This window comes from Macroventuria anomochaeta (assembly GCF_010093625.1).
Source record: "Macroventuria anomochaeta strain CBS 525.71 unplaced genomic scaffold BU25scaffold_19, whole genome shotgun sequence".
Lineage (NCBI taxonomy): Eukaryota > Fungi > Ascomycota > Dothideomycetes > Pleosporales > Didymellaceae > Macroventuria > Macroventuria anomochaeta.
The window spans coordinates 527,677-550,235 of record NW_022985380.1 but is presented as its reverse complement, the minus strand read 5'-3'; the positions used below and the strand labels follow the sequence as shown (position 1 = coordinate 550,235).

General features: G+C 54.6%; 11 protein-coding genes and 1 non-coding gene across 12 annotated transcripts in view; 8 read left to right on the top strand and 4 right to left on the bottom strand.

Moving 5' to 3' along the window:
• Positions 1–197, top strand: part of BU25DRAFT_394395 (N-acetyltransferas-like protein) — a 3,800-nt gene extending 3,603 nt beyond the window's left edge. Inside the window, exon 5 of the mRNA XM_033704737.1 lies at positions 33–197. The gene's annotated coding sequence lies outside the window, so the exon portion shown is untranslated. The remainder of the gene's footprint in view (positions 1–32) is intronic.
• Positions 198–203: 6 nt separating this feature from the next.
• On the top strand, positions 204–5,236 carry BU25DRAFT_491860 (AAA-domain-containing protein). Its single transcript, XM_033711597.1, has 3 exons — positions 204–858; positions 915–4,389; positions 4,450–5,236. Exons 1-3 carry the CDS (start codon positions 684–686, stop codon positions 5,105–5,107), a joined length of 4,308 nt encoding a protein of 1,435 aa, XP_033561144.1. The 5' UTR covers positions 204–683; the 3' UTR covers positions 5,108–5,236.
• Positions 5,237–5,389: 153 nt separating this feature from the next.
• Positions 5,390–5,821, bottom strand: BU25DRAFT_297250 (uncharacterized protein; the record flags this gene model as incomplete). Its single annotated transcript, XM_033701931.1, has 1 exon — positions 5,390–5,821. A coding segment is annotated over one exon (432 nt), but the record flags the coding sequence as incomplete, so codon positions are not given.
• Positions 5,822–6,524: 703 nt separating this feature from the next.
• Positions 6,525–8,069, bottom strand: BU25DRAFT_459197 (PALP-domain-containing protein; the record flags this gene model as incomplete). The annotated part of the gene is made up of 6 exons (XM_033710259.1): positions 6,525–6,618; positions 6,667–6,736; positions 6,786–7,405; positions 7,453–7,571; positions 7,623–7,682; positions 7,737–8,069. 6 exons carry the CDS (start codon positions 8,067–8,069, stop codon positions 6,525–6,527), a joined length of 1,296 nt encoding a protein of 431 aa, XP_033561142.1.
• Positions 8,070–8,215: 146 nt separating this feature from the next.
• On the top strand, positions 8,216–9,913 carry BU25DRAFT_411473 (DUF185-domain-containing protein). Its single transcript, XM_033706563.1, has 2 exons — positions 8,216–9,532; positions 9,585–9,913. The coding sequence occupies exons 1-2, from the start codon at positions 8,252–8,254 to the stop codon at positions 9,792–9,794; spliced, it is 1,491 nt and encodes a 496-aa protein (XP_033561141.1). The 5' UTR covers positions 8,216–8,251; the 3' UTR covers positions 9,795–9,913.
• Positions 9,914–10,262: 349 nt separating this feature from the next.
• Positions 10,263–10,367, bottom strand: BU25DRAFT_t82. The gene has a single exon. It is a non-coding gene; the product is annotated as a tRNA-Ile (tRNA).
• Positions 10,368–10,387: 20 nt separating this feature from the next.
• On the top strand, positions 10,388–11,137 carry BU25DRAFT_411471 (uncharacterized protein). Its single transcript, XM_033706562.1, has one exon. It carries the CDS (start codon positions 10,545–10,547, stop codon positions 10,911–10,913), a length of 369 nt encoding a protein of 122 aa, XP_033561140.1. The 5' UTR covers positions 10,388–10,544; the 3' UTR covers positions 10,914–11,137.
• Positions 10,858–13,558, top strand: BU25DRAFT_75589 (dipeptidyl-peptidase-like protein V precursor). Its single transcript, XM_033712086.1, has 3 exons — positions 10,858–11,377; positions 11,428–11,611; positions 11,666–13,558. Exons 1-3 carry the CDS (start codon positions 11,070–11,072, stop codon positions 13,379–13,381), a joined length of 2,208 nt encoding a protein of 735 aa, XP_033561139.1. The 5' UTR covers positions 10,858–11,069; the 3' UTR covers positions 13,382–13,558.
• A 138-nt stretch (positions 13,559–13,696) lies between these two features.
• On the bottom strand, positions 13,697–14,941 carry BU25DRAFT_411468 (uncharacterized protein; the record flags this gene model as incomplete). Its single annotated transcript, XM_033706561.1, has 2 exons — positions 13,697–14,723; positions 14,788–14,941. The coding sequence occupies 2 exons, from the start codon at positions 14,936–14,938 to the stop codon at positions 13,810–13,812; spliced, it is 1,065 nt and encodes a 354-aa protein (XP_033561138.1). The 3' UTR covers positions 13,697–13,809.
• On the top strand, positions 14,872–15,939 carry BU25DRAFT_411467 (uncharacterized protein). Its single transcript, XM_033706560.1, has 2 exons — positions 14,872–15,794; positions 15,855–15,939. Exon 1 carries the CDS (start codon positions 15,306–15,308, stop codon positions 15,489–15,491), a length of 186 nt encoding a protein of 61 aa, XP_033561137.1. The 5' UTR covers positions 14,872–15,305; the 3' UTR covers positions 15,492–15,794; positions 15,855–15,939.
• Positions 15,940–17,913: 1,974 nt separating this feature from the next.
• On the top strand, positions 17,914–18,194 carry BU25DRAFT_411465 (uncharacterized protein). The gene has a single exon (XM_033706559.1). The coding sequence runs from the start codon at positions 17,926–17,928 to the stop codon at positions 18,151–18,153; it is 228 nt and encodes a 75-aa protein (XP_033561136.1). The 5' UTR covers positions 17,914–17,925; the 3' UTR covers positions 18,154–18,194.
• Positions 18,195–21,094: 2,900 nt separating this feature from the next.
• Positions 21,095–22,167, top strand: BU25DRAFT_422267 (uncharacterized protein; the record flags this gene model as incomplete). Its single annotated transcript, XM_033708141.1, has 5 exons — positions 21,095–21,229; positions 21,292–21,594; positions 21,627–21,790; positions 21,855–21,925; positions 22,067–22,167. 5 exons carry the CDS (start codon positions 21,095–21,097, stop codon positions 22,165–22,167), a joined length of 774 nt encoding a protein of 257 aa, XP_033561135.1.
• Between the last annotated feature and the right edge of the window lie 392 nt (positions 22,168–22,559).

Sequence of the window (22,559 nt, the reverse complement as noted above, 5' to 3'; positions counted from 1 at the left end):
AGAGCAGGAAGTAAAGCGAAGCAGAGCAGGAAGTAAAGCGAAGCAGAGCAGGAAGTAAAGCGAAGCAGAGCAGGAAGTAAAGCGAAGCAGAGCAGCAAGTAAAGCGTATGTGGACAAGAGGGGTTGTTGCATGGGGGAAGAGACGAGGCCAGATGCATAGGGAGGTGTTGACGGCGTTTGGTATCCTCGCAAAAGAGGTTGACATTTACGATTCTGTATAATTGCAATGCATGCTGCGAACCCTGGACATCCATCAGCCATCCCATCGAACGTTGCTGCCGTGCAGCCGGACTCGATGTGTCGAGCCACCGGAACCGCAACTGGACATGTCAAGAAGCGGGCACCCTGCAACGGTCAGCCGACCAGATGTTCCATGTTGCAGGCACTTCCACGTGCAGACGATAACCGCTGTCCATCATCACATTGTTTCCGAGAGTTTGCAAGGCCATCATCTTTCCATTCACGCTCCTCGCTTACCACCCGGCGCGTGTTCAGTCGGCGCAGGGAGAAGCGCGCACCCGTCGGCGCCCAGCAGATCGGCATCCGACCCTGCGGGCTGTCTGCCGAGGTACACTTTGGAGCTTGGCGTCGACCGAGCGCATGCGACTATCCAGCAAGCCGCAGAGCAGAGCCTCCAGCAACCATACACCAAGACGCAGGTCATCAATTGACGAAGACAGGCTATGGAGGCGCAAGATGGAGTTCACCCGGTGAACCCGCGGAAAAGAAGAAGGAGAAGAAGACTCGACCGACCAGCGATGTCGGCGCGTCTGCTGCTCGATGAGCGACTGAAGGGCGAGGTGGGTGTGTTGAGTGAGGATTTGTTTGAGGGCTTGTTTCGAGGACGGGGGCGTGGTGGTATGCTCTTCTGTAATATTACAAGACCATGAGTGTAGAGAAACTGATGGTAGTAGGAGCCAACACCACCACCAGTCACGTCGCAATTACCCCGTGGCTGCCGAGCTCTGTCGTTGCATCCCAGAATGTTCCCTGGACCATCCTGCCTGTGAGGATTGCTGAGAAGGCCGACACGTTGACAGGGCGGCCGCATCCATCGCTGCAGATGCCCGCTGCAGCACTCGCACTGCAGTCCTTCTCGCAGCTCCTTCACGGTCTAGCGCCGAACAAGACACAGCGCAGAGACACGCCGATCGAGGTGCGCATTCACCGTGTTGTCCCGCTGGGCTTGGACACCGTCTACGTCAATCTGGACACAGAAGCGCTGCGGAAGCTGGACGAAGTGCATGCCAAGTTCGGCGGGGGCTTCGTGACTCCGTCGAACGGCGCAGCCAAAGGGCCCCGGAACCGCTATCTCGACATCAACGGCAAGGCCAAGACGGCGCAGAGGGTAGTAGACCACGCCGCCCAGGAACAGGCATGGAGGACGGCGGTGCGAGAAGCGCTGCGAGAAGCGCTGCAGTCGCCGACTGTGCTGCACACCGGCGACCTGCTCCCCCTGCCGCTGCCTGCGCACCCCATCACGCACGTGACGCCGCCGCCAGCTAAGATCGCTGCCTGCGAGCCTGTGTCGCAGGGCCTTTTGCTGCCGAGTACGCGCATCGTGGTGCTGCAGTCCCACCGCAGCTCCAAGCCTGTCGTTCCGCCGCCTGTGAGACAAGCGCCGATCTCGCACACGTTCGACGACAGCGAAGCCGAAGATACCGCGAACGATGCCTTCTATACTGCCGACGAGCGCGGCGACTCGCGAACCGGCAGCCCGCCGGAGGACGAATCTACCGACAATCTCGATTCGGACTTCTCAGGGTCAGATGCGGGCGATCTGTCTGACGGATCCGACGATTTCATCTCTCTGAGCGCTCCTATGCTGCCGCCGCAGCCTTCAGGCGTGCTCTCGGCGTTCACGTCCGCTACCCCCCGTCCTGGCAACTTCCGCACGAATGGGTTAGCGACACCCGGTTCGGTCTTCTCCAGCTTCACGGCTACCAGCACTGTGCGGGGAGCGCCGTCTTCGAAGAGCAAGGTCTTCAAGGTGCATGGCTTGCTGCAGAGCATTTCCGATGAGCTCGTGCACCCCAAGCCTGGCAGCGAGGACGATGAGGAAGCTCGTGTTTTCGTGGATACCAACGCCCTGGTCAAAGTCGGTTGCTTCTCTGGGGACTGGGTGAAACTCGAGGCTTCAGAGGAGCCGTCAGGTCATCCGCTATGGAGTCTTGGCTCGTTTGGGGCTGCTCAAGAAGAAGAGAGCTCGAATTGGCGGCCAGTCAGAGTGTATGGCCTACCAGAGAGCATGTCGAAAAAAGTTGCGCGCTACCCAGTCAACAAACCTGACGGTGGCGAGCGGAGGATGAGCATATCGAGCTTTTCGGGCCCGGCGAGCACCTCGCTGCCAGCATACCTCTCTCCTGTTTTATTGGCGAATCTTGGAAGTCCGTCACATCTGCGCATCACGCCGTTGGTCGCACCACACGTGCCGGGCCTGCCGCGTACAGCTCTGCAGAAACCTCGCTTGACCAGTTCGTCACTGCCGCCGTCTGCGAAGGAGGTCACTCTACTCAAGATCTCGACGCCGCTGTCTTCGGACCGTTTGCTTCAGCCAAGCCTGTTCGCTGCGCTGAAGGAACACTTCGAGCAGAAGCGTCGTGTTGTCAAGAGTGGTGATCTGATCGGCGTGTCCATTGACGAATCACTCGGTCGGGCCGTCTTCCAAGCATCCGCAGAAGACGATGTGGGAAGCGACGAACTATTGTTTAACTCCAGAAAGAACGCGGATGAAAGCCATGCGGCTGACAGCTCCCAGCCCAAAGCCGTCGCATGGTTCAAGATTGGCAACGTCTCGTCCAAGACTTCGCAACCCCTAGAAGGCGAAGAGCCTGACATCTGGGGCGGCGCAGTCACTGTAGATGCAGCGAGTACGAAGATGGAGATGAACGGCAGCGAACCAGGCAAGGCACCCGCGCCTATTGACAATGCCTGGCAGTACTACCTTGGCGCGAAACGAACACCAGTCACTGTGTCTCAGAAGGTGATGGCGATGGATGAGCTTCCCAAGCCATACATCTCGCCTCTTCGCAGACGATTGCGAGAGCTAATGTCTGTGGCTACTAGTCCGAGAGCCATTCACCTGGGGCTTCCTCCAGTAGCTATCCTCATCACGTCCACTCAACGAGGGATTGGCAAGGCGGCTGTTTCGACCAAGGCCTGCGAGGACCTGGGCTTGCACACTTTTGCTATCGACGCGTTTGACATTGTTACCGAAGGAGGTGCAGGAGGAGGCGATGTCAAGACTGAGGGCTTCCTCAAGGCTAGGGCCGAGCGCGGTCTGACCTGCGGAGCCGAGTTCACCGCACTGCTCATCAAGCATGTCGACGCGCTTACAGCTGATCGAATGCATACAGCACTCAAGGAGATCTTGGCTGACTCGAGAGTACTGATTGCGACAACAACAGAGATCGACAAGGTACCTGAGGGTATACGAGGGCTGTTTACGCACGAGCTGGAGATGACAGCGCCCGATGAAGGCGAAAGAGAGGGCATCCTGCGCAGCATCATCGAGGATGCTGGTATCCGGCTGTCTCCTGAAGTCGACCTTGGCAACATCGCCGTCAAAACCGCGGCTTTGGTAGCTGGTGATCTTGTCGATGTGGTCGACAGAGCCCTCGTCGCGAAGCGCACCCGCATAGAGGAGCTCGCGGCAACAGCAAGCAAAGCGTCATCATCAGGCGAAGCAGTAACAATCAGAGACATCGAACTCGCCGGCGGCCACTTCAGCAACAGCCTCACAAAAGCCGACCTGGATGGCGCCGTGGACGCTGCAAGGAAGAACTTCGCCGACGCAATCGGCGCCCCCAAGATCCCAAAGGTCGGTTGGTCAGACGTCGGTGGTATGTCCCACATCAAGGACGCAGTCATGGAGACCATTCAACTGCCGCTATCCCGCCCAGAGCTTTTTGCCAAGGGCATGAAGAAGCGCAGCGGCATCCTCTTCTACGGACCCCCTGGAACCGGAAAGACCCTGCTCGCAAAGGCCATTGCTACAGAGTTCTCTCTCAACTTCTTCAGTGTCAAGGGCCCCGAGCTGCTCAACATGTACATTGGTGAGTCGGAAGCCAACGTCCGGCGTGTCTTCCAGCGGGCGCGCGATGCAAGACCCTGTGTGGTCTTTTTCGACGAACTGGACTCTGTGGCGCCGAAGCGTGGAAATCAGGGTGACAGCGGCGGCGTCATGGACCGTATTGTCTCCCAATTGCTGGCCGAGCTCGATGGCATGAGCGATGGCGGCGAAGGTGTGTTCGTCATCGGTGCAACAAATCGTCCAGATCTGCTCGACCAAGCTCTGCTGCGTCCCGGACGATTCGACAAGATGCTGTACCTGGGTGTGTCAGACACACATGAGAAACAGCAGACCATCTTGGAGGCGCTGAGCAGAAAGTGAGTTTCCACCCAAATCGTTAGCTTGAGAGAGTGAGTGCCGTTGCTAACACCCACCAGATTCACACTCCACCCCGACCTCTCCCTCGCTCGCGTCAGCCAGGGCCTACCATTCACATACACAGGCGCGGACATGTACGCGCTCTGCTCGGACGCGATGCTCAAAGCCATCACGCGGCAAGCACGGGCTGTCGATAAAAAGGTCAAGGAGTACAACGACACTCACGACCAGAAGATTAGCATCGCGTACTTCTTCGATCATTTTGCGACTGAGGAGGACACCGCTGTCATGGTCACAGAACAAGACTATATGGAGGCACACAAGGAGTTGGTGCCGTCCGTCAGCGCGGATGAGCTGAGGCACTACGACAGGGTGCGCGCCACTTTTGAAGGCGCGGGGAAGCCGGATGAGAGTAAGAAGCAGATCGAGGCGCCGCCGGCGACGAATGGAGCATCTGCGAGCGTTGCGGCCGGTAAGGGCAAGGGCAAGGGCAAGGGCAAGGGCAAGGCGGTTGCAACGGGAGATGAAGACGACGAAATGTTGGTTAGGACGGAGAACATCGATCTCAATGGGACGGGTGGTGGAAGTGGAAGTGGGAGCAGTAGTGGGAAGGGGAAGGGAAAAGCGTCTGCATCTGGGCACAAGAGTCAGAGCAGTGTTGATATCGCGGAAGGCGGATTTGGCGATGCGGGGGATGATGAGGAGTTGTACTCTTGACGTACATGATGCGATAGTATCGTGTCTGCGTCGCAGTGTTGGATGTATTGTGTAGTCCAACCAGGATGCCTCTCTCCCAGGGGACACATCACAGGCCGGAAAGGTTCTGAACAAGATATTATGGCGCGCAATTGTGTGTTCATGTGCACGTGATGGAACGCTGCAATGCCATGCTATGCTATGCTAATGTATCTCATTTTCGTCCTCGCAGCCATCCCTATCAGATCCACATCAATACCGCTGCACCCCCCAATACGCCTTGTTCCGTAATGTCTCCTCCTCGTCCTCGTCCTCGCGCACCACCCGTCCAATCTTATTCCCCAGAATCTCCACCTGCCGCTCATACTCCCACCGCGGCGTATCCGCGCCTCGCATCCCTATGAACCTCGCGAACATCCGCATCTTGACCTTCAGCCGCTCGATCCCTGACAACTTGCAGTCCTCAGGCAGCCCCGGATCGTTTGCTAAGAAGGGCTTGTTCCAGTCCATGGTCGTCGGGTACTTGTATGTGAGCGCTGTAGGCGTTTGGCTTTGGCTGTAGTACTCTGCGAGCGCGTCGAGTTGTGCTTCTGTCAAGGTGAAGAGGGAGAGCATTGTGTGTGGGAAGTCTGGTGCCGCCTGGCCGGTGACGACGTGTATTATGGGCGCAATGGTGAGGCGCATTTGGGAGATTTTGAGCGCGAGTTCGGGGTTACGGTCTGTCAGGGAGCGCTTGGTACGCAAGACATATTTGGATGGGTTCTTTGCGTCGGCCATTTTGGCGAGCCGTCGGTCGCACAGTCGTGTTCGTGCACGGTTTGCTTTGCTGACCTTGTGGCTCTCGTTTGAGGAGAGGGGAGGCATGCCCTGTTTGGTTGAATCTTCTGTATTGTATTGGTTATCGGTAACGTGGGAAGTTTGCTGCGGCCCGGTGTCGTTGAGATCCTAGATGTGAGCAACCGGCAGGGGCATGAGGGTGTTGGGCATATATAATGCGAGCACAAACGCTTAGAGCGAGATCTGGCAAGCCATCTTTGTTGGTGCTTTGCTCTTTGTCACGCACATAAGACAGCCTGTCTTCGTGGGTGTGAAGCGTGGAAGCTTTGTCTTGATTCGTCACGTGTCCATTGTCTTCGAGTAGACAGAAGACTATTCTGCACAACGCTGTTGTGCGTGCTTGTACAAGGCTTCAAAGGTTCTATCGGTCGTCGAGATTGAATGGTGGTAGCGCGTTGTGAATGGCTTCGAGATGTGATGGCCCAACCTTTCAAACCCAGATGCGGCCCTGGCTCGTCGTTTCAGAGGCCTTTGCTGCGAACGCACGGAAGACTGCCATTCGCTTCCTGAAGCTTCGAAACCGTGATGAGTAGCTGATCAGTTTCGAAGAGTGATGTTTGGTCTTGGTCGACATTGTGGAATCGCCGACTAGGTAGAGGGCTTAAGTGTCGAGAATTTGCTCAAGAGACACATCGTTTTCTGCACCACCAACGGGCTTGGTCTGAGCCCAAAATTTGCTGAGATGCCTTGCTCCACTGTGAAGTTGTTAGTCAACGCTGCAATGGATTACAAGTATGGCTCACCTGTCGCACAGCAATGTGACAATGCGGTGACCGGGACCGAGTTGCTTCGCGAGCTTCGTAGCAGCCACGCCTGCAAGAGTCAGTATCTATGCGCATTACGAATATAGCTCGTGACTTACAGTTCACAGCACTGGAGCTACCAACGAAGATGCCATCATGTTCAACAAGCCAGCGTGCCATGGAAGTCGCTTGGTCGTCGGTTACCCTGATTGCATCGTCAATGAGCTCTCTCCCAACATCGAAATTGTGGGTAACACGGTTGATGCCGATGCCCTCAACAATCGTGTCAACCTGATGGCGCCGACGTGTGCCTTCTTTTTCTTTTCGATCGAACATCACCCCGTACTTGACGCGATTGAACAGACCACTGCCGGGAGGATCGGCGAGCACGATCTTGACATCTGGAAGGCGCGACTTCAAGAAGAGCGCAACGCCAGAAATGGTTCCTCCGGTGCCAGCACCGCTGACAAATGCATCCAGTGATCCTCCCGTTTGCTCGTAGATCTCGGGTCCAGTACCGGTGAAGTGTGCGCGCCAATTCGCCTCTGTCTCAAACTGGTCGGCGAACAGCCCACGTCCCGGCTTGTCAGTAGAGGCCGTGTGTTCTGCTGCGCGGGTTCGTGCAAGATTGACGAATTGCTTCTGGTCCACAATTGGTGCTGGCTTGACTCTTTCCACTTCTGCACCCAGTTTCAGAAGAATGTCCGACTTTTCAACTGCCATATCGTTTGGCATACAGCTGGCAACAATCAGCAATGATTCAACGTCGAGAAAGGAGCAGCTCACATGTGCGCTTTGTAGCCACGTGCTCTGCAAATCGCAGCTAGCGAAATGCCAGTGCTGCCAACAGTGCCCTCGTAGATGGTGTCTCCGGAGTCGGGAATGAGCAACCCTTTTTCTTCAGCCTGTGCAGATTGTCAGTAGCCATACGCCACGGCTAGATGGACTGAGCTTACCATTTCGATGATACTGAGAGCAACACGATCTTTTGGGCTATTGCCGGCGCCGTTGAGAAACTGTTTGCATCGGTCAGTCGCCCGAGATGCAGGCAGTGCTAATCGCAAACTTACTTCGGCCTTGACTAAGATATCGCAGCCTGTGTATTCTGACAGTGACTTGATTTTGATAAGTGGCGTGTCGCCAATGCACCCTTCGATGCCCTCCTTGATGTCAACGCGGCCTGCACCTTTCGCCAAGGAGCTTTCAAGCTCCACCAACGTCTTCTTCAATGTATCCAAATCATTGATCTTCGAGAGTTTGGACAATAGCTTTTGCTGCTGCTTCTGTCCATCTTGAGATTGGACATTTTCTGAGGATGCTACCAAGCGTCGATTGCAGGCGGTAGTTAAAGCTATTCCGGTGAGGAATGCTCCTGCAATATAATACCTGGTGTAGTCAGGCATTTCCAAGATTGTGTGATCAAGCAAGTGGGTATAGAAGTGCGCGAATGGTTCGGAGCATGGAGCTTTGACAACGGCCGCCGGCTTGGCAGGGCAGGAGCGACCCGCAAACTCCACCACGTGCTGTCGCGCAGAGAGCTTCCCCAACTGTCGCAACCGAGTTCAGACGACGTGCGCTGGCGTCAATGGATTCGCCGCTCGTCACTCAACTCTTCCGCCAGCTTTTCTCGCACCGAGCAGCGCAATGCCTGGCCCGCGGAGCTCGACCAGCGCTCACGAGCGCGCGGGTACCCCAACTTCAGCGCCGAGAGAAGGCCACCAGATTGGGTGAGGGAGAGACAAGCAGGGAGAGCAGATGGACACCGAGGAAGAATGCATTCCCGCAAGAGAGGACGGAGGAGTTCGACAGATATCCCATGGTCACATCAGACATGCTGCGGAGCAGGAAAGAGAGACCACGGAGAGTCAAGATGCTGATGCGCGACTTCATCGAGGACAGCCTCTACAATCCGAGTTATGGCTACTTCTCGAAGCAAGTCGTCATCTTCTCGCCGGGCGACCCATTCAACTTCAATGCAATGAAGTCAGAACATGAGTTCTTCCAGCAGCTACGGCACCGCTATACCGACTTTGAAGATGCACTCGACACGCAAGAACCGAATGACCTCCGCCAGCTCTGGCATACACCGACCGAGCTGTTTTCGCCATACTATGGAGAAGCGCTGGCACGATACTTGGTGGAGGACTACAGGTACAACTTCTTCCCGTATCAAGACCTTATCATCTATGAAATGGGAGCAGGAAACGGAACCATGATGCTGAACATTCTGGACTACATACGAGACGTACATCCAGACGTGTACGAGCGCACGAAGTACCGAATTATCGAAATCTCAAGTCAGCTGGCAGACCTACAGCAGAAAGGGCTAGGGCACTCAGCCTACGCGCGAGGGCACTCAGACAAAGTCGAAATCGTCAATCGCTCCATCTTCGACTGGAACCAATACATATCCTCACCCTGCTACTTCCTCGCGCTCGAGGTATTCGACAACTTTGCCCACGACGCACTGAAGTACGACAACGAAACCGGCTCCCCATACCAATCCCACGTCGTCGTCGACCCGCGCGGAGAGCTCTTCGAATACTACTCCCGCACCCTCGATCCCGTCGCTACACAGTTTCTCGCACGGCGACACGCAGCGTGTGAATCATACCCACATCCCCTCCAAGGCTCACGCTTGATGCAGAGCCTAAGGAGCTTGGTACCGTTCAGAACAAACCTCAGCCAGCCAGAATACATCCCTACGCGGCTGATGCAGTTCTTCCACATCCTCGCGTCCAAATTCCCGAACCACAAGCTCATCAGCTCCGACTTCCACAAACTCGGCGAAGCAGTCGAAGGTATCAATGCACCTGTCGTGCAGACGAGATACAAAAGGCAGATGATTCCTGTCTCGACACCTTTGGTTCGTCCCCCATATTTTGCCCCTCCCATACCCATGTACTGATGAGTACTAGGTCCATCAAGGCTACTTCGACATCCTGTTCCCCACCGACTTTGAGGTCATGGAGCCCATGTACACAGCCATTACGGGCAAGTTTGCGCGTACGTATACGCATGAGGATTTCATGGCGGGCAGGGCGGATATTGCCGAGACGAGCACGAAGAATGGGGATAATCCGCTGGTGAGCTGGTACAAGAACGCGAGTGTTATGATTACTATGTAGAAGTACGCCGGGGCTTGGTGTGGGGAGACTGGAGGAGCTTTGTAGGAATACAATACCCAGGCGTGCACCTCATGCCGCTCAGATTACTGCCATGCTCAACCTCGGACTCTTGCAAGACAGTCGAGTGTTTTATGCATATCATACACTCCTGTATACAGTCATACGAAAGCAAGCTATTGGTGTTATCGTTGCCTGCTTTGCTGTAGGCTTAGAGCGAGGTCAAAAGATATAGACATTCACCAGCGCTTCTGGAACAGCTGCAAGGTTATATTTCTACGCCATGCACCTTCTTTCACCTCATCATTGTGAAACCGCCAGAGACAGAAGCAAAAAGAAACGTCACTCATACTATTATACACCTTATCACGTTCGTCACCGCAGCAAAAGCAAAAAAGGTAGAAACATTGGTTCATGTATTCCTATACCACATTAGTACAGGAAGCAGGAAACATCTCCTTTTGAGAAGAACGTACCTGGTGGGGTTCGAACCCACGGCATCCGCATAACCCAGATGAGTCATAAGAGTCTGACGAATCTTATAAGAACGGCGCGCTACCACTGCGCCACAGGAATGGCTTGCACCATTTTTGAACGCTACGCGTCCCTGTTTCAGGCAATTTGATGAGAAATTTTAAACTGCTGTGTTTATATTGCTGGTGAGCGCGAGCGTGAGAAGGAATATAAGGGTGAGGCTGCGCAAAGGTGCAGCGTGGGTGGTGGGGACGTGAGAGGGGTTGCGTGATTTGGTTGATGATGACGTATTGGAGGAAGTGGAATGGAAAGGACGAAGTGGCTGGGGCGGACGGGATTAGCCAACCAGGAGGCGCTAGACTCCGCTTTCCGACGTTCATCACGGTGCTCGTCTCGCTCTCATCGGTCACCCACGGAGTACATCTGTGTATCTGTGTTGCGATCGCAAATTGGCTTGTGGTAAGTTGGAGAATTCATCAGGAGCACCTTTCAACACAATGCAAATGCGTTCATATCTCCAAGCAACATCTCGTCAAAGAGCTCTATGGTTGGATTGTAATCATGTACGCGTTCACTATCGCCCGCAAAGCAGTCTACATGGTTCAAGATGTGGTGCTATCGCACAACTCCAGCATGGCAGGGATATGACAACCTCGCTGCGTCGATTAGCTCCTTCCACGCATCACCAGCCTCGTTCTTTACTGTCCTTTCAACGCCGTCTCCATTCTGTATCTACTTCTTCAGAACACGAGACTAACAACATGTAGGCACTCATCCCGCGTTTACATATTCCTTATACTCAACATGACGATCAGGGCCGCCAAGTTCACACCCAAGGTGCTCCTCAGCGCACCGCGCAGGTCCGAGGGCATTCCCAACTCGGATGCATCGAAAGTACTGTACAGTGTGTCAACGTATAGCTTCGAAGAGCATGCCAAGAAATCAGAAATCCGGGTCCTCGATGTAGCCAGTCAGCAGACCAGCCTGGTCACAGATGACAAGACTGCGAGCGAACCCACCTGGATCGATGATGACAACATCCTCATGCTGAACTCTGGTGATGACGGCGTTACCACTGTGCTAGTCGGAAAGGCAGACAACTTTGACAACGAGTATGTCACATGCAGCCGACCTTATAAAGTACTACTAACAACCTCCACAGCAACTACACAGCTGGCACGATTGAAGGTCCGGTTGGCGACCTCAAGACTTACAGACTCAGTGATGATGAGATTGCATTCGCTGTGTCTGGCAAAGCAAAGCCGGATGGCTCTTTCTACAACCCTGAGAAGGCAGAGAAGCCACATACATCGGGCAGGCTCTATGGGTCGATGTTCGTCCGGCATGTAAGCATAAAGGACCAAACTGCTGCTTCTTCGTACTAATCATGCCAAAAACAGTGGGATCACTACGTAACGGAGAACAGGAACGCCATCTGGCTTGGAAAACTGACAAGGAAGAATAGCAAGTTTGAGTTGTCAAAGCTGAAAAATGCTTTGAAGGGCTCCAAGCTCGAGAGTCCCATCGACCCATTTGGCGGGAAAGATCACTTCGACATCTCCAAACATGGTCTGGTGTTCACCGCCAAGGATCCTAATCTCAACCCTGCACTCCACACGAGAACTCATATCTATGTCTCTGCGCGCGCCGCTCCAGGATTCTGGAATCATCTCGATGACTGGTCTGAAGACACACCCGAGATCCAGAAGATAGAGCTGGCGAAGACTCACGGCTTCGAGGGCGCGTGCACAAGCCCGGTCTGGTCTAATTCAGGAGAAATGATTGCGTTCTTGGCAATGAGAACTGACGGGTACGAGTCGGACAAGAACCAGCCTTTCATCATCCATGACTACAGCAAACTGGGGAACCCGCCAACTCTGCTTTACGCGTCGAAAGACGGCAAGGGGAAGTGGGATAGAAGCCCCCAGTCCATCTCTTGGAGCCCAGATGACTGGCATCTGTACTTCACAGCCGAAGATCATGGGCGTGGGAACCTCTTCCATGCCGGACCTCCCAAGCGTCCTGGTGAAGATTCGCCTCTGCCAACGGTCCTCGTCGAAGGCGGGAACGTTGCAGATGTCAAGGTGCTGAAGTCTGGAAACCTCTTCATCAGCTCGAACAGCTTGATCGAAAACAGTCTGTATTCCTTCGTACCTGTGGGCGACCACAAGAACCACGAGAACACCTACACACTTCCCACCTCCGATAGCTCGTCTGGCTCAGAGTTCAACACCCTCACCACCCAATACATCTCCTCCAACACCCGCTCAGGCTCCATGTTCGGCCTCTCTCGCTCTCAAATCAGTGAGATCCACTGGAAGGGCGCCGCACACAATACATCGGTTCATGCATGGGTCGTGAAGCCCTCCAACTTCTCCTCCGACAAAACATACCCTCTCGCATACCTTATCCACGGCGGACCCCAAGGCGCATGGGAGGACTCCTGGAGCACGCGCTGGAACCCTGCCGTCTTCGCCGAACAAGGCTACGTCGTTATCTGTCCCAACCCCACCGGCAGCACCAGCTACGGGCAAGCCTTCACCGACGCAATCCAAGGCCAATGGGGCGGGCTTCCCTACCAAGACCTTGCGCTAGGCTTCGACTGGATCAAGCACAACCTCTCATACGTTGACACCAAGCGCGCAGTCGCCCTCGGAGCGAGTTACGGCGGCTACATGATGAACTGGATCCAGGGCCGCCCGCTGGGCCGCCACTTCAAGGCGCTGGTAACCCACGACGGAGTGTTCAGTATGGCGAGCCAGATGTCATCTGAAGAACTATACTTCCCTTTCCACGACCTCAAGGGCGCACCGTGGAAGAATCGCGAGGGCTGGGAGAAGTGGGATCCGTCCAAGTACACTGAGCATTGGCAGACACCGCAGCTTATCATCCATAGTGAGCTGGATTATAGGCTGTTGATTGGCGAGGGGTTGGCGGCGTTCCACACGCTGCAGACTCGGGGCGTGGAGAGCCAGTTCTTGACGTTCCCGGATGAGAATCATTGGGTGCTTAAGCCGGAGAACAGTCTGTTGTGGCATGAGACGGTGTTCAACTTCATTAACCCTAAGGTGGGGCTGAAGCCGCTTACGGGAGGAGAGGCTTACGAGGAGGAGTAGGACGGTGCTTGCGCGCGACAATATCTTTGAGATTTCGACTTTTCTAGCAAGCATTTCGTTGCAATGAATCGTCATCTACGCTCGTGGGCGCCATAAGCCGCAGCTACATTCACGCAGCGCGAGCTCACAATCATAGAATACTGCTTTGCCTTTGGCAGTTTCGTCACGTGCCAGTAGGTCCTCCAACCATCGACTCTCTTCGCAGTCAGAAGAGAAATCTTTTTGAAATGCTCTTATACCCCTGCTACGAAGGAACCTGCGAGAGGATACAATGCGGAAGGCGTTAACCCCTGACGGCGTCAATCGACCCTGTATCATTAGTGTGTAAACGCTGGTGTGGTGCTGGGAGGGACCATGCCTGTGTTGATGATGGTACAATTGCTGCGCTTAATCTACAATCCTCGTACACCCTGCTCTTACTGCTTCCCCTATTGTACAACAGTTGCCTGCTTTGGCGCTGGGACCTTCGCTGCTGCCGCCTGCGCGACTGCTGCGGGTGCGTTTGCGGCGGGAGCTTTCGTGGCAAGAGCCTTCGCAACAGGAGCCTTTGTGGCCGCCTTGCTGGGCTCTGGCGCCTTTGCCTTTACTTCAACCTCGCCTGTCTCAAAGTGTTGTCTCCTCTCACCCAGCGACTCGTCGTCCAGGTCTGTCACCCGCCTGACCTTCAGGTGTGCTTCCGCGTTGTGCATGCCAACTACGCCTATCCGCTTCTCCAGCATTCCCCAGATCTTCACCGGCGGTGCCTCGCCACGGAACAGCTCTCTCCCAGCGTGTATCAGTTGGTTCGCCTCAAACCCCCCAGGCGCGTACTTAGGCTCGTATGGCTTGCGGTCCCACTCGCCTCTCTGCAGTCGCAGCAGGTGCTGCACCATGCCGTCTGAAAGTGTGCTCTCGAATTTTACGTCGGCCGCGTTGATCTTCTTGTCGCCGTCGTCGCCGCTCTTCCTCTCGCGCCTCTTCGGCCCCTGCTCCCGGCTACCGCTACCGCCAGGCTTGCCATCACGTCCACGAAGGTTGGGGCCGCGCCTGCCTCCTGCTGTTGCATTACCTGGTCGTCCGGTATTGCGCGAGAGCTTCAATTGGGCGGGAGCGCGAACCATAGCTCCTGGCGGTGGCGCACCGGTTTTAGGTCCACCCGGCCCAACCATCTCCCTGGTGATCTTCAGACCGCCCTCATACCGTACTCGAGGAGGGCCTCGTGCAGCCTGACCGGATGTCTGACCGCTGGGGAAGTTGCCCTTCGCAAGGCCTCCGGGCTGGATACGGCGGTTCGCTCCGAGGCGGGTGATCTGGTTGAGGGCGTTGGCGGAGCGGGCTTTGCGGGAGTCGGGGTTCGATGGGGCTGTCTCGCGGTCAGAAATGCCTTTCAGTCGTCACACTGTGCCGGGAGCGTGCCGGGAGCATACCAGGAGCGGAGGGCGCTGCATCGTTGGCCTCCCCGAACTGGTGCGCGGAGACGCTGAAGGCCCTCGACGAGCATTTTGGTGTCGCTGCAACATCTGCAGCTAAGGTGCGCCGCAGCGCGCCCATTGAAGGGTACATGTTTCGCTGATACATGGCCGCAATGGGTGGGAGAGGCGGTGATGGCGTCGTCAACTTTTCGAGATCGCGGAGGTCTTGGCACGACAGGGATCTTCTGACGCACCACGTGCCCTCACTTTCACCATCTCATCTCCCTTGAGCTCACTTCACCCGGCCACGTTGCCGATAAGCAAATCACAGCCCACCAGGGTCCTCGCTTCCATTCCGCGACCTTTCTATCCGAACTTTTCACCCACAAAGCTTCCGTCGCGACACCCTCATCGTCACCACAACAGGGCGCAATATCGACAAACTCCAGTCATTCCCTCCTGCTTTTGTTCCATTGTGAACCCACACTCCTTTCCAATCGCTCAAGCCGCCAAAAGTCCCCAAACTCGTCAATATGCTCAGGCGCGCCCCCACCACCATTCAGCTGACCCAGGCCGATATCGAACAGTACGAGGCCAACCGACAGCGCAAGCTGTGGGAGCAACAACAAGCAAGCTCGTCGCAGTCCACCCAGAGCTCTGAGAAGCCCCAACAAATTCCTCAAAAGAGCAAAAAGGACCGCATCTTAGGTGGGCGCTGATCCCGACTCACGCGACGGGCGACGCGTTTTCTTGAACAAGTTTGCGCTTCCCATCACATCGAGCGCAGCTCGAACAGATTTACGCGTCTTTTTTTTTTTTTGCGCAGGCGCATTTTTGAGCCTGCTCCACCTTAGTACATTATCGTTGGCTCAGCGACATCTGGATGGCTGTTCTTGTTGTGTCTCGAAAGCGCGCGACCTTTCACGAACTTTGACGGCTTTGCACTTTTGCACTTTTGGATACGGAATTTCTTGGGGAATTTGGCGCCCACTTGCAGCCTACCTCATAAAGCTTGTTACCTGGTGAGCAGTCCTCCAGTTCCACAGCCAGCATTTTGCGGCTCTGTGGCTTATGGCGTGCAGGTTTTATACGAATTCACGACGAATTGAACGGCCATGCTTTTGCAAGAATGCCACCCCTCCGCGGCTCTCGGCTCTCTTGTACAGATAGGGCACAACGGCATTGTGTAAGGCACCTCATGTTGCTCAGGCAATCTCTTAATCACCTAGCGCTCACGCGATTTAGGCTCCTGATTACTCTTTTTGTATGGTTCTCAGGTCATGAAGTTGGATTCTAGCATTGTCTTGACGAAAGAGGAGGACTTGTACAGCGACCTCCCTTTTTGGAGTTTGGGTGAGTACCATTGGTCGGCATGCTATACCTTTACTAAATTCTTTGCAAGCCAAGCCCTCTTGAAACATTTAGCATAAACGAAAGCCAATTCCTATAGTCTCCTTACTTCATGGCATCATCCTTGTGACCCACTTGTTGGCCGGTATGCTGAACATCGCGTAGTGGAATGTACGACATCAGTGCGTCTCGCCGCCCCGCGCGACGCGAGGAATGCTTGGTATGAGCACCACCACGCCACAGCCACGACTATATCATACTGCTGTCTCACCCGGATGGATCCTTACGCTGGCGTGGGCAGGCTTCTTCGTCAAGATGTCTGACCACACTGCGGCGACCGCGCTGCTGCTTGCTTCTTTGCCTTATGCCCTTGCCTCAAGTCATTCCTTTGGTGAGCGAACTCACTCCAAATACGACGCCTCGCCCACTTCCACTTGTTCCTGCTCCGAACTCTTCCACCGTCACGGTTGTCAGTACTATTGTCCAACTTGCAGTTAATTCTGCAGTCGAAGACGCTACTGATGCCATTGAAGATGCTGCCAAAACCGTTGCTTCGGTCTTGGAGAGTGCCACAGATGCCATATCAGATGATCTCCCAACAGACGCTCCCTCTATTCTGGACCCTGAAGCAAACATCCTTCCTTTGATCTTTCCAGGAATCTTACCCGTAGAGACCGGTATCCCTGATGAGGTTCTCAACGTCCCTGTCCCGGATGACGTTAAAGGTATCGACTGGCTGCTTTCGAATCTTCCCCTTTCTCGGATCTCCCTGCACTGAGTCTGGATGACATTCCGATTCCAGATGACATTCTCAACATTCCTGTCCTGGAGCTTGATGAGAATGGTATTCCTATCGACGCACCGCTTGACGCTGTTTCCGATGTGACAGCTGCTGTTCCAGTGCCACTCCCTACGAGCCTGGATGCTTTGGGCGATTTGCCAATTCCGGACGACTTGCTCGCCATCGTCGCACCGCTCGACGCTATTTCGGATTTGCCCGCTATCACTGGTGAGCTCCCTGCCATGCTCGATTGGCCGTTCGGCAACTGGGAGATACCTGATTCGCTGACACTTGATGCAGATGGAGAGCTCCCGGAGCTGTCTGACTTCCCGATCCCGGATGACGTGTTGAATGTGCCTGTCCCTGAGGTCGATGACCTCGGCGTACCGCTTGATTTGCCCACTGATGTGGTCGGTGGCCTTCTGCATCCTGACCCTCTAGCTGATCTCCTGGTTTCGACTGTCGACCTCCCGCTTGCAACTGATCTGCTCGATATCCCTGTTCCCGAAGGGGTTGAGGATCTGGATGTTCCACTTGATCTGCCTGCTCCTACGGTCCCAACGCTTGGCGACCTTCCTGCACCAGCGCTGCCGACTGACGATTTTGGAGCTGGCTTCCCGATTCAGGCACTGCCTGATGTGCCGCTTATGCTTCCTGCGCCGGCTCTCCCTGCTGTGCCAGCTGTACCAGTTATCCCCGCCGTACCCGCTGTACCTGCTGTCCTCGCCAAGGTTCTCTTGACAATCCCCAAGCTTCTTTTCCAGGTCTCCAGCGTAGTAAAGTGTCAACTTTTGGCACCAAAGCCTAAGACACCCGCTGTTCCCGCTTCTGCTGTCGCGTCGCCTGTCAACGGTGTTGCGCTGGGTTTGATCAAGCCGCTGTTGAGCCTGGTCAGCTGACTGCTGGCTAGGTTGCCGGTCGTGGGTCATATTGTGCCGGATCTTGGAATTACGCTGCCTGATGTCACCAAGCTTGTACCCGCGATCCCTTCTGTCCCTAGCGTGCCTGATGTCGACGGCATTATGGGCGGCGTCATGCCTTCGTTGCCTGCCGTTCCCGATGTCGCCAACATTCTTCCCGCGGTACCTGGTATACCTGCTGTTGGCAGCATCGTACCCGGGCTTGGTGGTGCGGCTCCTGCGTTGCCCATCAACCCGAAAATCATCTTCCAGATATCCTTGCGATCATTCAGCCGCTGCTCAAGCTTGCTACTGGTATTCTCACCGCATTGCCTGTACCTGCATTTGTAAGCAGCATCGTTTCGACGTTGCCGGTGAACAACGTTCTTGCTGGTCTTCCTCTTGGCAAGCGGGATGCAGCTGCGGTGCTTGGTCTTGGCCTTCTGTCCATCATCCAGCCGTTGTTGACTCTTGTCAACACGCTACTCGAGGGACTCCCCACGCCCATCCCTGTGCCTAATATCCCCATCGACACGATCCTTAGCAGCCTGACCAAGCGTAAGCTGGAGAGTATCACCGGTGCCCTCCCTGTTGACCCGACAACCATTCTGGGCCTCGTCGAGCCTTTGATTCAGACCGTTCTCGGACTTCTCAAGGTCTTGCCTGTCGACTCGACAACCGTTGTACCCAAGCTCCCTCTGAGCATTCTCGGCAAGCGCCAGCTGGAGAGCTTGCCTCTCGACCCAACCCAGGTGGTCGGTCTCGTCAAGCCCCTTCTCACGCTCATCACCTATCTGCTCCAGACCATCACTCCCACTCTCTCGGCTGCTACGGCGTCACTTCGCAGATGACCTGCCAGCAGGCTACCGCACCCCAAGCCAAGCCGTGGTTTCGTTCAGCCAACTCGCTGACTCTTCGGTCGACAATGGTGTAAACCCCGAGCTCTCTGCTATTCCCGACGCGGGTGGGCTGGATCCGAATAACATGCTCAGCCTTGAGGGAGGTAGTCTTGTTGACGATGTGGAAGAGCAGGATCCATATGCGGATATCCGCAAGCCGTGGGATCCCGCTCTCGAGGTCAACAAGCCTGCTCAGGCCCTCGAGGGGCTTGATGTGACGATCGCAGCTTCTAAGAACAACTACACTGGAAGCAAGGATCCGTTCGTACCGGCGCTGCAGGGTGGGAGTGCGGTGGCACAGCAGGCGAAGGCTGAGGCCGCGTAGCAGGGGGGTGCGTTGAGGTGGTTCGAGAGGTTTGTTAGGCCGAGCTGGAATAAGGATGTTGATGCTGAGATTGTGGGGTAGGGTTTGAAAAACAAGGTGAAGATGATGAAGGAGGAAGAGGAGGAGACGAGTGGTTTGAGTTACTTTACTTGATGGAGAAGTTGTTTATGTTCACCTCCCTCTTGAAGAGGCATTAGGTAGCTTACCGGACTGAATAAATGAAAATGAGAATGACTGATAAGAAAGAACGGTCCTATCCATGTCGCATTCGACATGACACTGTCGTTGTCTCCGACTCTGCAGCCTACAACATTGAAGTAAATTGACGAAACAATCTTGCGATATCCGACCTCGCTGGGGCTCTGATTCGATGACGCTAACTCTCAGGTAGCAGAAGAAGCCGGCCACGAGCCCAGGTTTGTTAAGCCCAGGTAACCAGTCAGCGTTGATCTGCAGGCTGTCTCCGAGTGATAGTCTACTACGAGACTGCGATACGTTTCCTGGACTCTGTCGGATGTAGCATTGGTCTTGGAATCTTTTTTCAAAGGTTTGCATTTGAGGCTGGTCGCCGAGGTGTCATAGCCGGCTGTTGCAGCGACGCGGGCGGGGTGAATGGGAGGGTTTGGATTTGCGGCTTGGACGAGGCACATCGACAATGCCATTTCTTGATCTGGAATCCTGAGGTTTGCCTGTTGATAGTGTCTTAGAATTCTCTTGTGTTTGTGGGGTGGTGAGGTGTCGTCGAATGCAGATCAAGGATGGCAAGCCGCAGCCAGTGAGAACTGTGATAGGAAAAGCGAACAGCGGAAATAGATAGTATGGGTCAAGTAGTCGAACATGGTTAGTGATGCGGATATTCTAAGCGACACTCCTCGTGTGAAGTTGTACATTCCATGTATGGGCCGTACGTGGGGTTTTGTATATCAATTGCCTTTTGTGTTAACCAGATCAGCTTGATTCCGGGATTTCGACGGCCTGTAAGCTGGCAGACACGTCTATGAAGATGTGAGACACGGACATCCGGTTCGTTAACTGTTCCGGTATGCTCTTGTATCCCTCTTCGAGATGTATTCAGGACTGATATCGTACGTACCCAAGAAGCACATTGGCAAGAAAGAAGCTCATCTTGGTCATGCGGTTTGGCTGGCGATTGAAGCATCTTTGGTAGTCTGTAGGTGCGTCTTGCTGGCTACAAATCTGACAGACCCAGGTGCTAGCTGTTTTCTGCTACTTGAGAGTCGATTCGGGGGCGTTTGTAGTCGAGATCGAATCGATACTTCGGTGCCCTGGGTGATTCGCGTGCTGGTCGAGTCGCATTGTACAATCACCCTGTAGTGCTTACCGATCATCTCCTGGCCTTTTCTTGAAGTGACATCGCTGTCTTGATGGACGACTTGTTTGGAAGTTGTCGGATGCGACGTCGAGGCAATATGGCAATATTCAAAGTTATCGGTAGTTAATTAATATTTCGTTCGACCTTGTTGTTGTCACTCCCCCTGTCTAATCGACAACCATTTGGCTCTTCCTCGGCCGGACCTTGGAGCACTCCTATTGCCTCGAAGCTGTTTGTTATTAACATGGCAGATGCCGTGAGGACCTGTCTGACTGCGCCGCCATGAGTCGCCAAAGTGTGCTTCCTTCGGGAAAATCAGCGACGACATCCCCACTGAATCGCGTCCACGCCGCAGCCCTGCTGATCATCCCAAAAAGCGCCAAAATAAGACTTCTTGACACGGAACGTCCCTTTCGTATTGACACTGACACGGTCGCTCACGTGTCGAGCATGGTATGCCCGATCCTTTGGTAGGGTCCTAATGTTTCTCGGTTAGACTACTTAGTGATTGTTGTGCACTAGTGCAGAGTCGTGCACTGCACCGTGCAGTTGTATTTCCAGGTTGTGGGGTACGACTCGCGTGCAAGCGCAGGTTCGAAACTTGGGTGCAACCGGGCACTAAGGACTAGCTGAATATTTCAGAGTTTCGAAAGTCCAAACAAGGACATCGCGTTCAACACTTGCGTTTGGAAATGGAAGTAATCGGCAGTGTTGTACGATACTTCTTGACTCGACATGTCACTTTTGTTAGCTGATTTTCCACTTTCGCGGCGGCACGGCATGTTGGTAGGGCTGACGAGCAATGACACTGAAGGGGCCGGACTGTGCCGGCACGGGTCGGGCGTATATCCTCCGAGGGCGGAGTGCGGAGTAAGTGCCCAAAGGGGGAGGCGCCACGAGGGTACAGTGGCACAGTGGCTGCCTGAACGCAGAACGTTCCTGCGTCCTGGCGCTCTCGAGTCTTCGACGGGGAAAACGTCGCGACATGGCATGTCATTGCAATAGCGGGTCGGTCTTGTGGCAATTGGTTTGTTGCGAGAGGCGAGGTTCATACCGTGGTCTTTGTGCATCTGGGAGATAAAGTGGCTTGCAATTTTGTATTGAAGATGTCAAGGAAAGCTCGTTTGGGTAAATCAAAGCTGTGTGAAGCGAACTGCGCACGATGTGACGCATACAGCGATCTCGTAACGGCGGAGCTCGTAACTGGAGACGACAACGGACGGGACGATATTGAAGTACAGTAGCCACCCTTCTGGAAGTCTTGAAGAACATTGGCAACGTTGATGTCGAGATTGAAGTCGAAACAGTAGTACAGCGGGCCACTGGCGACGTCCAAGTCGCACTTTTGGTGATGATTTCTCGTGGCCCGAGAACACATTCAGCATCTCGGTACGCTGATCACTCATGTCGGCGAGCACCGATTTGTGAGGAGTGAGTATTCCTTTGTATGGCTTTATGCAGGTAAGCATATTCACTCTGGGTGGTGGATGTACAGCCGGTGGCTTACGACGGGGCCCGTACGGGCCGATGACCTTCCACTCATAGTCCATAGCCAGGACGAGGACGGTAAGCTGATCATAGATCAGAGATGTTGTGTTACTCGAACTCGTGTAAAGACCTGAGAACCCATGGAGCAGGGTCGGTAGATGCCGACATGTATACCAACTGGGGTCATGTACAAGTGTTGCTCTTTAATGTTGCCGGCAGTTTTCGGTGACACCAACCAGGAAGACGGCAACGATGCTCGTGCAAATCGGTGTTCCGGCCCAGAACCAGGATGGTACCGCCCGCATGGAGCAATCGCATGAGCAAAGAGTGTAGATTCTGTGGAAGCCCTGTCGCGTATTTTTCAATATTTGTCTGCATACAGGTGGCTCTGCCTAATCAAGTCTGCACAAAAGGCCCATTAGAAGCAGTTCTCGACCCAGGGACTATTAGGCAGATACTGCAACTTCCACGCTGCCTCTGATCGGTAGTTCCAGGTAGCCACCAGTCGAGTGAAGCAGGCGTTGTCGAAACATGGAGACTATTAGCTTAACCACGCGTTTGCGCTAGCCTTCGACCATTTGCATATAGAGATCTGGCTCCAATAAAGACGGCAAGGAACGGCTTGTGAGACCAGAACCATTACCCCACAGTTGGTATCAATTAGCATTGGCAGTCATTGCAGGGCCTGAATCCGTCAAAAGTCGCCGCCTCG